We start from the raw sequence: 14,228 nt of genomic DNA, 5'->3' as shown, positions 1-14,228 counted from the left end.
CGAACCACAGCAATCTTTTCATTCAACAACCAATTGGTTTATATAGAAACTCAGAAAATTCTAGGCATTTTTTCCTTTGATTTATAGCAAACCTGTATTATAATTCTGGTTTTCCTGTTGATACTAATATCTAGGACCCATCTTGGCATTTACTGAACTAGTCACTTGACTGTTAAGCTGTTAAAATCCTAAATGATAGAACTTTTAAAAAGATGACCATGTTTAAGTCAAGCTAAGAACCTTCAACAGAACTAGACTGCCAGTACAAAATTGGAATAAGAACTGACTTTGGAAAGGAGCTGACTGGACAGGGAGAGAGCTCTGGAGGCTGGCATCATACTTGAATTTTTAGATCAGGCAGATGACTTTTTTCATTTTTTGTTTCCTATTTAGCACATGCAAAACCAAAGCCTGTGACAGATCATTAAAGCAAGCTCTGTTAGCCTCAGAAATGATAAGTTTTCGGCTCTGTGGAATTCATAGCACATATGTGGCAATGTTTTGGACACAATAGTTCCCTGAGGCAATTTTACTCTGCCTTTGATGGATGCACATTCAGTGTGATTTCAAGTTGGGATTACAAAGCACCGAAGCATTTGTACTATGATGCAGTGCAGAACATAGAGGTTTAAAATGGAATGGCTAGGATGGTGGTAACTGAAAGTTTTCTGAGATCTTTATGTTTGAACAGAAAAAGAATGGACAAATGCAAAGCCAAGCTGGCACAGCTTTTCACAGCCTCTTGGTACAGTCATTCTTCCCTGTGCAACGTAGAAATCAAACACTCCTATAATCATCTGCACCAACATAAATGATGTACACAGTACAGATGCAGGGGAGAGTATGCCCGTGCTGCACTGCACTGTTATCAGTCTAACACTAATGCAAATGAGCACCTGGCACACACTGACCTAAATATTGGTGATAAAACTGCAACGGAACAGCCCAGTCCAACCAAACCAAATCTGAGCTGGAAACTTAGTGCAGCCCTCTGCAGCTTTCTAAATGTTTCGGAAACATGGTGCCTTTTATTTATTTATTGAGTCAGTTAGTAATCTGTCCTAGGTTAAGAATGACAGGCTTAAAAAAATCTCCTGGGACTAGAAGATTGTTATTCAATCCCATAATTCTGCTACCTCTTTACAAACTCACAACAAGGTCAGTTCATTCTCCTTCCCTCCTCTCCTCCTGCCCTGTTGTGCTAGTTTGAAGCAGGCTAGAATGTTTTGGTGAGAAAAAGTAGATTATAGGCTGTGAAAGGAAAACAATGGTGATGTCTGCTTCCCTCAGAGTCTTGCTGAACAAGAAAGGAAAACATTAGATAACACCCTTGCCATCTTTGTCACTCTCTGGCTGGGCTTTGACTGAGCTGCATCTCCCTAACCTCACCTGCCACTCACCTTTGCTTCTTAACCTCTTGGCTGAACCTCTATTCTTCTTTAGGACTGGGGTAAGGTTGAGAGGGGCAGAGGGAAGGTGCAGGAGTGGTTGAGAGCCCCTTCTGGGGACTCAGGTTTCTGGGAGGGGAGTTGTGTTTCTGTATTACTTTTACCTTGTATATTTCTGTATATAATTATATATATTGTAACTATCTGCTTGTATATTGTGCTAGCTGTAAATAAATAGCTTCACTTATATTCCCAGAGCCAGCTGAGACTAGTTGGGTATTTCTAAAGTGTGGGGGGACGCGGAACACCCAAACCATCACACCTGTGCCTGGCAGGAGCCCCTTTATTGGGAAGAACATGTACATAGCAGGCCTGTTTGGGGCCTCCAGAGGCTTGTTGTGGGGGTGGGGGGCAGGATTTGAGCACTGGGGAGTCTAGATTTAGTTTTTTTGGGTTGAGGAAACATTAGAGGGGGTTTGCCAGGGATATGGTAATTGCTTTGTAATGTCTTTGTATCTCTCTCCAAATATAATTCTGTATTTTTTTCTCCAATTTCATTTGAGAGCTTAATTTCTGTCAGCTATCTTTAAAAAATATGACATAATCAATTTATTTAATTAAGTACCTGAGCTTATTTATTTATTTACTCCCCACGCCTGCAGGTTTTGCCTTCAGTAAAGAAAGGAAATGTCTAACTCCTGAAGAAAACCCCATATACTGCCAGTTCAACCCTACTGCACTAAGGGGCCTGGATAAAAGTTTACAGAAGCATCTAAACCATGCTGCTTAGTGGGGCAGAACTTCCACAATTCTGGCACCTTACCCCTCCCTGAAGCACTCCACTTGCCTGATCTAAGCAGATATGCACTGTCAAGTTGTATCAGTCTTGAACGTGGACAAAATTGCCAGCCCAGTGCCAGAGAAGCTGCAAAATTGTGTCATTTTCTAGCATCAAAAGCATGATGGAGACATTTCTGTGAAAGTAACTCAAATGCAAAGAGCAGGCACCTTTATGAGACCCTGCATTTCACATTCAGTAAGTACAAATCCACAGACCTAGTTATTACTTTTAACTCAGGCTGCTGAAAAAACACATCAGCTTTTGAGAGCGCTTTCGTTTTGTTCTGAGCCACGGCAGGAAAAGGCAGTTCAGATGTCTATTTCTTTAACTTACAATTAATAAAAAAGATGCAAAAACCTTGCTGGAGCTTCTCTGCAAATCACCCTGTAACTAAGAAGGCTCAAGGGAAGAACGTTTAAAATAATGATTGGTATCAACTGTCATCACATTCTGCAACGAAAAACTAAAAAGGTCAGACCTACATTTTTCTTGGCCTCACTTTAAGGGCAGTCATTTTTTATTTTGCTAATAATGAAAAAAAAAAAGAAAAAAGAGAGAAAAAGAAAAAAAGAAGCTTTTGAACGTTCCTCCTCTCTGTAAATTCAGGACACCAGCCATGGCAGACCACAGCGACAGAAGTATTTATCTTCCAAAAGCTACTTTTGGCATATTCATCATTTGTGGGTTTTAAAACACAGCTGCATTTATTCTCTTATTCATTATCAACTGAAGTATCACACAAAAGCATAGAAGGAGAGTTGTAATAAAAGGATAGATTAGAAGTTAGGACTTCATCTTGCGGTTTAAGTTTGGATGGGGAGAGGATATCTAAAATTAAAAGTGATGGCATTTTACCAAGGAAATCCTTAGCTTCCTGCTAGGCAGAGGTAGGCTATGGAATTATCACTGTGCCATGGGCAAATTACAGAAAACAATGTTAACCAGATACAAACCAGAGGGAAATCTTCTTATAATTTACTCTGGGAGAAATAACAACCTATTGTTACAGTTTCTTTTAAAATCCTAACCCCTGACCCAAAAATCTCACTCCAGCTGGAAAAGATGGAGCATGAGCTTCAGACTGTGTATCGAGAAACTCTTCTGCTTGCAGACCATTGTGCACGTGACCAAAAGGAAATCTGCAGAAAGGAATGAGGTCAGGGATCAGTTGTTTCTCATTTCTCCTTACCTGACAGTTTCCTGAAAAGGATAAATTAAGAGCAGTGGCAGGTAAAAATAAACTAATGGGGAATCTGGCGGCAGCATTAGAGATGCATCCCAGGAGGCTCCAGAATACCCAGACTAGGAAAGCACAGCACCTCAGCAACACCTCAGTAAAGAGAAGGCCATCAGCAAAGAGTCATCAGCAAGAAGTGGCTGGAGAAAACTCTTAAGACTTAGGTGAAGATGATTCAGAAAAATGTGAAGGAAGGAGTCTCAAGACAAGACGAGGATTATTAATGAAAGATGAAGAAAAGCTAAGCCTCCAGAGTAAGTGAAAAAAGGAAAAAGGATTCAGGAAACTGCAAAACTGCACAGGTGTGACAGGACATGCCCTGAGAACTTGACCACATGACTGCACTCACACTGTGAGGCTGCAGTGGAATACATCAGTCATGTCTAGGACAGCATGAATCACTGCTTTCTTTTAAGGACAAGGTACATGGGAACTCATTACAAAGTTTCCGGCTCTATTCTATTATACTCTAAATATATTCTGAACTGGCACGCTGTGACCCTGCCAGTCCTCCCTGCTTGTTCTGTCAGATTGCTGCTGAAGGATCCTAAAAACCTACAGACTACATTAGCTCATGGTTGCCACAGCATGGTTAGGTAATGCTAGAAATCATTTTCTTTATAGCTTCATGCTGAATACTCTTTAGAGGTGGCCTCATACACCTTCATTCTGATATACTGACACTCAACAGGCACATCTGATTACATCACCCCCTTCGACAATCACTCTTTATTTTTATATCTTTGGTACTAGCCTGTCTGGATTCAGGGCCACCAAATTGAGGAGTGAAATAACTGTTCACAGTAGGTTGACACCTGTCTTGAGGCTAGAGCAATGAACAGTTTGAAGCAGTCACCATAACTATGCAAACACCTGTTTGGCAAGAGGTTTCTTCTGTGAGTCAGTGCAGGTGTAAAGATTTTATTACTCATGATCACACCTGTTGGTGCATGTGTGCCAAAAATCATGAATGGCTAGAAGGAGGAAGAAAAACAAGAAGCTATAGGGCACACTACTCTCAGAGCGACATAAATCCCAAGTAACTTCAGTAAGCTCATCTAAGTTATTTTAAACTGACATTACTAGAAATAAGTGCAGAATTTTGCACAGCACAATAAAATACCACTCAAAACATCTCATGAAAACCTATAGAAAGTTACTACTTTCTAGAAAGTTATATACAACATATTGACTATATAAGAAGCACACACACATGAAACATACACAGGGGATATAAGCAATTGTGTGGATGCCCTAACACACAAGGGACAGGAACAAGTGTAGCTGGACTTAAGTTATGCTTTCATCCACAGGATTTCAATACTGTGAGGCTTACCCCCACCAGCTTTTAAGGGAACTCATCAAATCCAGATGTTATTTCACACACACACACGTAAAATATCACAACTTATTCCCATAGATTCAGTTTAGCTCAGAGATCAGCAGGTTTTCCTCACTTTCTTTATGCTTTGGTCTCACTTCCCAGAGAAATCCTGGCAATGCTACAAAGTACATCTTAATATTTAATACAACCACTACATTTTTGAGGTAACAGCCATGACTGGGATAAAACTGAATTAATTTAATTTACATCTTCCAAAACGCTTCCATATGCCTTAATTAGGGCTTAATAAGGCTAAATTCAGATCCCTTTGCATTGCTTGGCTGATACCGGGAGATGATAATAGAGCAATTCTGTGTCATCCAGAACAGGAGCTCCAGAAGCAAAGGTGTAAAATTAGGTGCAGCTCACAACAGGTCTCCCAAGGAGGGCCGACTGTCAGAGCAAAGAGCACAGCAACAGCTGTTCCAGGTGATTTGCAAAATATGTTGGAAATGTTCCTTTACTGTAAAAGACAGTGCACTTACGTTGGCTCTTCTGAGACTGTTGTGGTCTCTTCCATTTCATGTGCCTGTTTAAACCATGGCAATTTTGCTTCCACAGGAGTCTTTTCTGGTAGAGAATAAATAAACAAATTCAATAGTCCCTCCAAAACCAAAGCAATATATGATTGCTGTTAGCACTATGCAACCTTAGCACTTCACACTTTGCCAATGAACCAAATGCCTTTGACTACCATATAATTCACTAGAAAGTTTCTCCATGATGTTTGATCTCCTTTCTGGCACTCGTTTTTACTGAGAGAGTACCAGTAATACAATTTCTATTCCTGTTTAATCTTTTACCTCCTTCTCACATCTTCCCCAACTGCAGGCACTTTCTAGGAGATTCTAGCTTATGACTCAGTGGAATGGATTATGATCATACCTTAAGTTTACAGCTGAAGGAGAATCCAAAGTATAGCAAACACACATTGCTTTCCAGATAAGATTGGCTTCATCAGGCAATTTTCACAGGATTTTTTTTTAATGAGCTACTCAACTTTCCCCAAATTGGAAATTAATTTTAAAAATAACACTTGTATCTGCCTCTACAGCCTACACTCTTGTCATGCTTTTTCTCAGACTACTGGAAGCCAGTTGAGGATCTGTGCCTCCAAAGTAAAACACCAAAAGAAGGTTCTTGAAATTTCAGTGCTAGTTTCTACTTTGTGGTTTAACTCTGAATAGTTTTCTGCCTGGAGAGTTCTCTGGAGTATGAAAACGCCCTGGGAAAGAGATACAGGTTTGCCTATGGATAGTTTTCACTTCTATGCAAATCTTTACGGTCACTTGTGAAGCTCTGAATTACAATCTTTCAGATAAAAAACTGAACCAATGAGTGGCACCCACTACAATTTTCTAGGCCCAGAGGGGTAGAGATAAACAAAGGACAGGGCATTCCAGTTTCCCCCTCATTTTTTTTTTTTCACCTTCCCGCCTACTGTTTAATGCTTTAACATTTCTTTTAGAGAATGTCAATTTACATCATTGTTACACTGAACTGATGAGGCCCACGGAAAATGCTGGCACACTTAATGAGATGCAAATGAACAAGATCCCAGGTGATACATATGGAGTATCATTTCTAATTCAAGTATTACTGAGCAACTCCTCCTCCCCAGGTTGAGCTCATTAATTCTGATTTTCTCACTTTGACCAGGCTGTACAGATTTAGGTAGCCTGTTTGCTTCACGACAGTCTGGCTACATTATCAGCAAAAACATATCAGCAGGACACTTTTCTCAGCACCAATAATTAAAATGCTTGCTTCTGCCAAGACTGAAATAAGTCCCAGTAAATTCAAGCTTCTGGCATTTCTAAAAAAGGTTACCAGGGGCCTTTAATTCTCTTAAAAATGTAAGCCAGTAACAGACCCAGACAAAATTCCAGTTACCTTTTGGCTTGTAACATGGTATTGGCACAATGCACTCTTCTTTTATGTGTAGTTTAAGTTGTGGATTACAGCCACCAACATGCTGCCCACGGTGGTCAATACAAAGCACCACTCTGTAACGCAGGCCTCGGCCACAGGTCACTGTGCACTGCAGGAGACAATGCAACCATCTCACACTGCTTTTTAAAAACATCATTTGTAAATATAATGTTTAAAATGCAAGTTAGAAGTACTGATGATGTGTTTACCAAACTTCTTCCACAATCAGTCAGCTATCGCAGACATACGAATTTCTCTGTGGCACTGCTAGGTGAATAAAGAAAAGGCTGAGGCTGGAAAAAACATCCAAGTTTTGGGAACACAAGTGGATTCTTGGGGTTTTGTAACACTGATTGGCAACAGCCTGAAACAGAGATGGCTGTGTACTGAGAATATGCTCTCACAGTGATTATTTTCAGTTAAAGCTGTGTCAGATGTGCTGCAAGAACAGTTTCTTCACTGTATGTCAGTGATGTCATTTGGGATGAACTAAGGAATTATGGAAGTGTTGAGCTATCTGACTGTATCAGATAACTACAGCCAAGATAAGTTGGCTTTATGCTCTTGTTACTATAATGAAAGGTAAGAATGCTGGAAAATGACTCTTGCAGACATGTCTGCCTCTAGACAGACATGTCTTTAGCTATTATAGTGCAGTGAAATATTACATTTATTAAGAACTGAGAGACAAACGACCTCATTGCAAAGGGGCCTGACCTCTGTCTCTAATTTCTCCTTAATGTAAAGCAGGAATTCAACAGGCATAAATAATTCTGCATGCATTTTTCTCCACACAGACATGTTAACATTTTGATTATCAAGCCAAATGACTTAGCACAAACGTCTCCTGGTAAGTGCTATGAGTTATAGTTGCAGAGCTGTATTTTTCTAATAGCTGTGTGCCCACAAATGTATGGTAACACAAGACTCATGGCTTTCTTTAGAACACAGGGATAAAGGTCCAAACTTCTTTTCAACTTACTTGAGACCATTCCATTGCCACCCATTTAGGACAATCAAACAGATTGCAGGTTTGAATGACTTTGGGTTTAGGAGCATACATGCATTTCCATTCTTCCACTTGCAGTATCTCTCCATGAATGGTCTCTTCCACACACACAAAACTTCTCCTCTGAATACCACCTCCGCAGGAAACTGAACATGCTGTCCAAGGGTTGTGTTCCCACCTGGAAAAAGAACTCACATATTAAAAATAAGGCTATTTTTTACTCCACTAGGTTCTGTTAAAAGTGTAAAATACTGAAACCAACCTTAGTGTCATTAGAGTCCACTGACAGTTTGGTTGTTGGATTCTTATCACACACTGAGTATAAATACACCAAATTAAAGAGCTACTTTGCACTGTTCCAGGCTTAAACTCATGTGCAAAATGAGTACATCTCCAAAAGCAACTCAAAATCTTATTCTCATACATGAGTTAAAGACCCTAAATATAGTGGGTCTAATTACAGGAATGATTTTACTTGCAAAACAGTCTAAATCATCTAAATAGAATGTCTGTCACAGTTAACTTTCATCATCACATGTACTATTATTGCTACTGACAGAGACAAGGAAACATATGTACTTCAGATTACATGAAGTCTAAAGATAGGTCTGGCTGTGCTGACTTTAGGGTGTTATTACCAACAGTTGCTCATCACTGCCCAGATTATGCAGACTATGGTTTAAAAAAAAAAAGAATCTGTTGATGAAAGAATTTTTATGGGACCTCAAAATACTTGCATTGGCCAAACCCAGCCATTTCATTTCAAACTGTCTTCATCCATAAGGACTGTGAACAAATTAAATTGTGACAGGTACCATTTGCCTAGTCAGCACTGCAGTTCTGCAAGAGTTTTCCACCTTCATTAAAATGCTATTGAACAACATTTTATTCACACTTTCCAAGTTGCTTCAACCAGTAGAGTTGTGGGGCAGTAGCCTCCAACAGAGGGATGATCAACAACCTGCTAGGTGGGAGTGCCTTCTAAATGGATGGCCCATCATCCTAGACCTAAGTACAACAAAGACTGAAACTGCTGTGCCACCTCAAGTGAGAATTACGTCAAAGTTTTACATATTTACAAATGGTTTCATTTATATCTTGGTCTTAACATGTATGTACACTTCTCAATAAAAACTAACGTCAATAATGTCTTGCTTTTGTTACACTTGGAGATAACAAGCTTCCATTACAGCATTTATCTATATGTCCTGCTGACCCAGATGCAACTTTTCCTCACCTTTCACCTCCTATCTTTTGCTTTCTTTCTGCCACCTATTCAAATTAAAGATAAGTTCTTGGAAATTATTGAGTCCTGCAGCACATCTTATGGTTTATCAACGTCTTTTTAGCTTAAAACTTATTCCTACTACAACTGCATGGACACAGAAAGGATCATGAAAAAACTTACACCCATTATGGTCTCAGCAAGTGATACAATATCCAATCAAAATCAATTAATCAAGAATGACTTAGCTATCATAAAGGAAGTAATAGTCACAGATGAAGCAAAAGCCCATAAATCAAAGGTTTATGTAATTAAACCTACTTTCTATGACACAGAAAGTAAATCAAGGATCTTCCTATTCATTAAACTGCCTACAAAACCATATTAATAATGCTTAAACACAGAAGAACAAATATGAAACATACAGCAACTCATGGAACATTAACTGTAGAGTATATGCTCAGAAACATTTGGAACTAAGCTGTATGCCCAGATACTGATATCATATCACAAGTACAAAATATGTTTGAAGAGCAACAGTCAGATTTTTCTATGGCTCAAATGAATGGCCACTGTTAGATCAGTTAATTTAAAATGTCAAGAACTAAAGAGCAATTAGCTGTTCAATGAATTAGCAGCTCATGGATTTATAAACACAAAGCACACTGTGCTGTACGTAATGCTAGCCTTGCAAGTGTTTATAGCATGAAGTTTTATAGTTGTTTTTCTTTATCTCATCAGTTTCGAACACACTCCAGATCCCACACTCCCATAAGCATTTTCGAGATGGAGTGAGGTCCATGGCTACTGGGGAAAAGGGGGGTCTTGGGCAAGCAGTCAAGGAGATACTTTCCAGAACCCACAGCTGTCAAGGGATCTTCAACAGTCCAACAAGTCTGAAATAAATGGAGGCATTCCAAAAGCTCTAAAAGAAAATTTTCATCCTGGGAAATTTTTTCTATTTAATTCAAAAGAATTCTCCATCTGTAAAAATATTTCAGTGGGGCATTTACAACTGTAGCCACAGGAGAACTCTGTCAAGATCTCGCGGTACGCACCATGACTTTCCCACAACTTCCTTGTGTGAATGGGAAAGTAGTGGTAAGCGCCACAGGACTGCATCACAGCCCTCCACATGGCCCTTGTGTTATGTAGGAGATGTGATGTATGACTGCTAGTCAAGCTGAAGGAGTCTGTGTAACTATGCTCAAGCATACCTACAGCATTTTGGTGTTCTGCCTGCTTTGCAAGAACAATCTTGGGTTAACATGTAAGAAACAGGTAAGAAAAAAAAAAACAATCAAACAAACAAAGAGAAAAGGTGAAAGAAACCCCAGCAGAACTGCACAGACTGATACATTACAGTTACTTGACAAGCAACAGCACAGAGAAAATACATCATGCTACACTGACGAAAGATTTGCATCTGTGCTGGACCAGGATGACCTCATGATGCAGGTACACACAGGGAGGTGTCTCAGCTGCTGGTTTCTTTCAGAAATTCCAGCAAGAAAAGGTGTTCTGATAACTTCATTGTGTTTCTTTATGTGACTTCTCAGAGGAACACAGCCTGCTTCCTCTCTCTCCACCCTGCTGGCTCCAACACTGAGCCCTGCTTGGCTACCTGCCATCTTACCATTCTTACTCCTGAGCGTTGTCCAGGAAGACCATGATACTTTCTGACAGGACACGCCTTCTGAAGTGTCAAAACAAGGTGGGTCTTTGTGGTTCCCAGTGTTTGAAATAAGAGAACCTGCCCACAGCCTCACAACAGACAAAATCTCTCTCACCACAGTGTCGTGCAAATGTGCTGAGCACAGTAGAGCACAGAGAGGTTGATCCAGTTTCTCTTCCAACTGGTCTCCAAGCCCTGAGCAGTTCAGAAGATTAAATACTCCTGTAAATAAATTGTGCTGAGTTCCAGAGGAGATCTGAAGTACAAAGGAATTGGCAGAAGAAATGGAAGGGGAGAGACACAGAATATAATTATGGAACTCTACAGGATAAAGCTGTAGAGGGAAAAAAAGCCTCAGTCTATGTATGAAAGCCAAAGTACATCACAGGGCAGCAGATCCACAGCAAGCGTAAATTGCTACAGAAATAAACTATGACATTTATATCAGCTGTAATCAGTAGCTCCACTGAGCCGTGCAAGTCTATGATTTCATTCTTATTACTTCATATCTCTGCTTCTTTAGAAAAATACACATTATTCATTTCATGACATAATAAAGCAGAAGTTCAGCTCAGATAAACATGCATCCAAATCCATCAACTATAATTCTTTACATTAACAGTAAATCTGGCTCAATGCTTTTTAGTCATAACATTCTTTACAAAACATCTAAGCCATCCAGAAAAGATTTAAATTCTTGTGATTGATTCAGGTAAAGTTTAAAAAAAAAAGGCAAAAAAGAAGCAAACTGTGCTCTGATGACTTAATTTTAGGCAGTAGATATTCAACTCAGTATCTTTAAAGAGATATGTCAGCCTTGATGTCAATAAATAGAGTGTAGGTATAAAGAAGAGCAGAAGGAGGAGACCTCAAGTGAAAATGAATTTCTAGAGTCTTGTAAAACAGAAAGGCCTGTTATATAAATATATCCATTGCATAAAATAAAACCCTTTCAAGGCAACAATTCCAATAATAATTTTAATGGAGATGATCTTTGCAAGCACTACAGCAGGAGAAGGCTTAGGAGGAGTTCTCCTTATTCTGAAGTTTTCCACATTTTTTTTTCCCAAGAAAAGCACATGACTCTCTCGCTGTTAAGCTAATCACAAGATCACAGTATATCAAGGGTTGGAAGGGACCTCCAGAGATCAAGTCTAACCTCTCCTGTAGAGCAGGACCATAATCTAGTGCACAGCACCCTGAAATAACCCACAGGTTTCAAAAATGTGTGCAGGATTGTTATGAACTTGCCCTCCTGTACAGCAAAAATATTAGAAGATGTTGCATGATCTTAAGAATCACACAGTACAGATGCTGTGAAAATTGTGTTAATGCTGCCACAGATGTTAAGCTGATTATACATACCGAGGAAGTGGCTGGAAGTGATCGTAAGGCATGATTTCTTTAAATCCATCACTGTCAACAAAGCAAATATTGCATCATTATTTCTCACACCCAAGACTGTCCACCAAGCATGCTGGGGTAGAAAAATGTACTTAAAGTAATTTCCAATATGAAATGAGGGAATCTTACATTCATTAGAGGTTACCTTTGTGGCAAACAACGACCTCTATAATCTCCTCTGTACAGATAGTGATCTATTCACAGTAGAGTGAAAAATGAGCCCCAAAATAGGAAATCAACAAGCCTCCATCAGTGATCTTTTAGGTCTGTGCTATTTCATTAAGAAGAAAACAGTTACGCACTTTTATTTATAATGAAGACCACTAAGGAACTTGATAAGCAGTCAAAGAAATGCATCACAGGATTAATCCTGGACAGATCCTGATTAGTACTTAGGATGCTTCTAGAGCTGTGTATTTGAACTACACAGAATAAAGGAGACACAGAGCTTCACTTCCAACACTAAGATATATAGTGCTACATCCATTAGTAATTCTTTTTCTTTCAATGTAAGCTAAATTTGCAAGGATAAAGACAATTACACCTTTTCTTTCACTACTTTTTCCTTTCCATCTTTGCAACATTTAGCACTCATTGACATTAAGCATTACTCAAGTCTTACCATTCCACAGAGCAATCAACTCTCCAGGAAAATATCTGGAAGTCTGCACATCTATAACTGTTAGAGGTCACTATCAACAATTATGTTCAACAGGAATGAAAGGAAATGGACAGCTGAGCTATAGGAAATTAAATCCATTGAGAGTGTTTCCTTTTCCTCTTGCATATAACTCTAGTTTGGCCAGCTGGCATATTAATGTGAGGTTCTGGGACTTGATACTGTGATGTTATTTTAAGATTCTCTAGCACAGCCAGGAAACCTCACCAGGCAATCCAAAAGTTAGTCTGAAATATTGTAGTGCAATTCAATACAATTTATGTGTACTATAACCTTTGTAATTTGGCAATAATATTCTGTGGTATTTGTACCACAAGGATATTTACTTTGAATGGTTCTGTTGTGTTTGGTTTTTTTTGTTTGTTTGTTTTTAGTTTTAGAGTAAAAACCCCAATCCCCTGACCTCTAATTTTCAGCTCCACGGTATAAATGAAGAAACAAACTTGTATGGTAGGCTGGTGAATAAACCAAGTCAAATCATGTGCAAAACTTGTATGCTCACTGAGAAATGGAGCTACTGTCTGTCTAATAACAAATCGTGAATGGTACCATCAATAAATCCAAAAGCAGGCGAACAATCTCTGCTCCTCACATAACCTCCAAAAATGCTATGCTACTGCTGCACCACTCAGCAGCACACAAAGCAGAATTAGCCCCTGAAGAGATAAAATGATACTTACAATATCTGCATAAAACAAACTCACCTGTTCTGCAATACTGAGAAAATGCCACAAATCTGCTGACAGTAGTGCCTGACACCAGCCTTTAGAGCATGCAATAATCAACCCAGGTTAAGTAGTCTTAAAGATGAAAAGAACTATAATTAACTAAATACAATTGCTTGTTTCTCAGCAGCCAACTATACTACACACTTATAAAGTATTTTTTCTTACAAACCTAGAAGGGCAGGGATCCATGTTGCATTCTTTTAGCTTGGGCTTTGGTTTCTTATTTTCTGGGTAGTAATGGCAGTAGTGGTCAGGAACAACACGCTTCAGACGAATATCCACGCATTCAGCGGAGTTAAGCTGATAACCTAACATAGAAGCAAAACTAAATTTTAGTAATGGATGTAAAATAAAGAAACTTTATACCTTCCTCCAGAAAAATTTGCTCCCCACTGAATTCATAGAATCAGTCAGGGTTGGAAGGGACCATGAGGATCATCTAGTTCTAACTGCCCTGCCATGGGCAGGGACACCCTACCCTAGATTAGGCTGCCCAGAGCCTCATCCAGCCTGGCATTAAACATCTCCAGGGATGAGGCCTCAACCACCTCCTTGGACAACCCATTCCAGGGTCTCACCACTGTCATGGTGAAAAGTTTCCCTCCTCACATCCAGCTGAACCTACCTATCTACAGCTTTCCTTCATTCCCTCTGGTCCTGTCACTGCCAGATATCCTAAAATTCATTTAAAATTAATTTCCTGTGTTACACTTTGGTTTGTTTTAA

At 39.4% G+C, this 14,228-nt stretch overlaps 1 protein-coding gene across 6 annotated transcripts in view; it reads right to left on the bottom strand.

The window, feature by feature from the left end:
- Positions 1-14,228, bottom strand: part of ADAMTSL3 (ADAMTS like 3) — a 185,350-nt gene that overhangs the window by 46,498 nt on the left and 124,624 nt on the right. For all 6 annotated transcript variants that reach the window (XM_064157735.1, XM_064157734.1, XM_064157733.1 and 3 more), the window contains 5 exons: positions 13,672-13,810; positions 12,057-12,107; positions 7,765-7,969; positions 6,744-6,891; positions 5,336-5,420 (listed from right to left, as the gene is read on the bottom strand). In XM_064157735.1, coding sequence (XP_064013805.1) covers positions 5,336-5,420; positions 6,744-6,891; positions 7,765-7,969; positions 12,057-12,107; positions 13,672-13,810 — 628 coding nt within the window. The remainder of the gene's footprint in view (positions 1-5,335; positions 5,421-6,743; positions 6,892-7,764; positions 7,970-12,056; positions 12,108-13,671; positions 13,811-14,228) is intronic.

This window comes from Pogoniulus pusillus, chromosome 17 (genome assembly GCF_015220805.1).
Source record: "Pogoniulus pusillus isolate bPogPus1 chromosome 17, bPogPus1.pri, whole genome shotgun sequence".
NCBI lineage: Eukaryota > Metazoa > Chordata > Aves > Piciformes > Lybiidae > Pogoniulus > Pogoniulus pusillus.
Note: the sequence above shows the minus strand (reverse complement) of the source record. Positions and strands in the feature narration are given on the sequence as shown.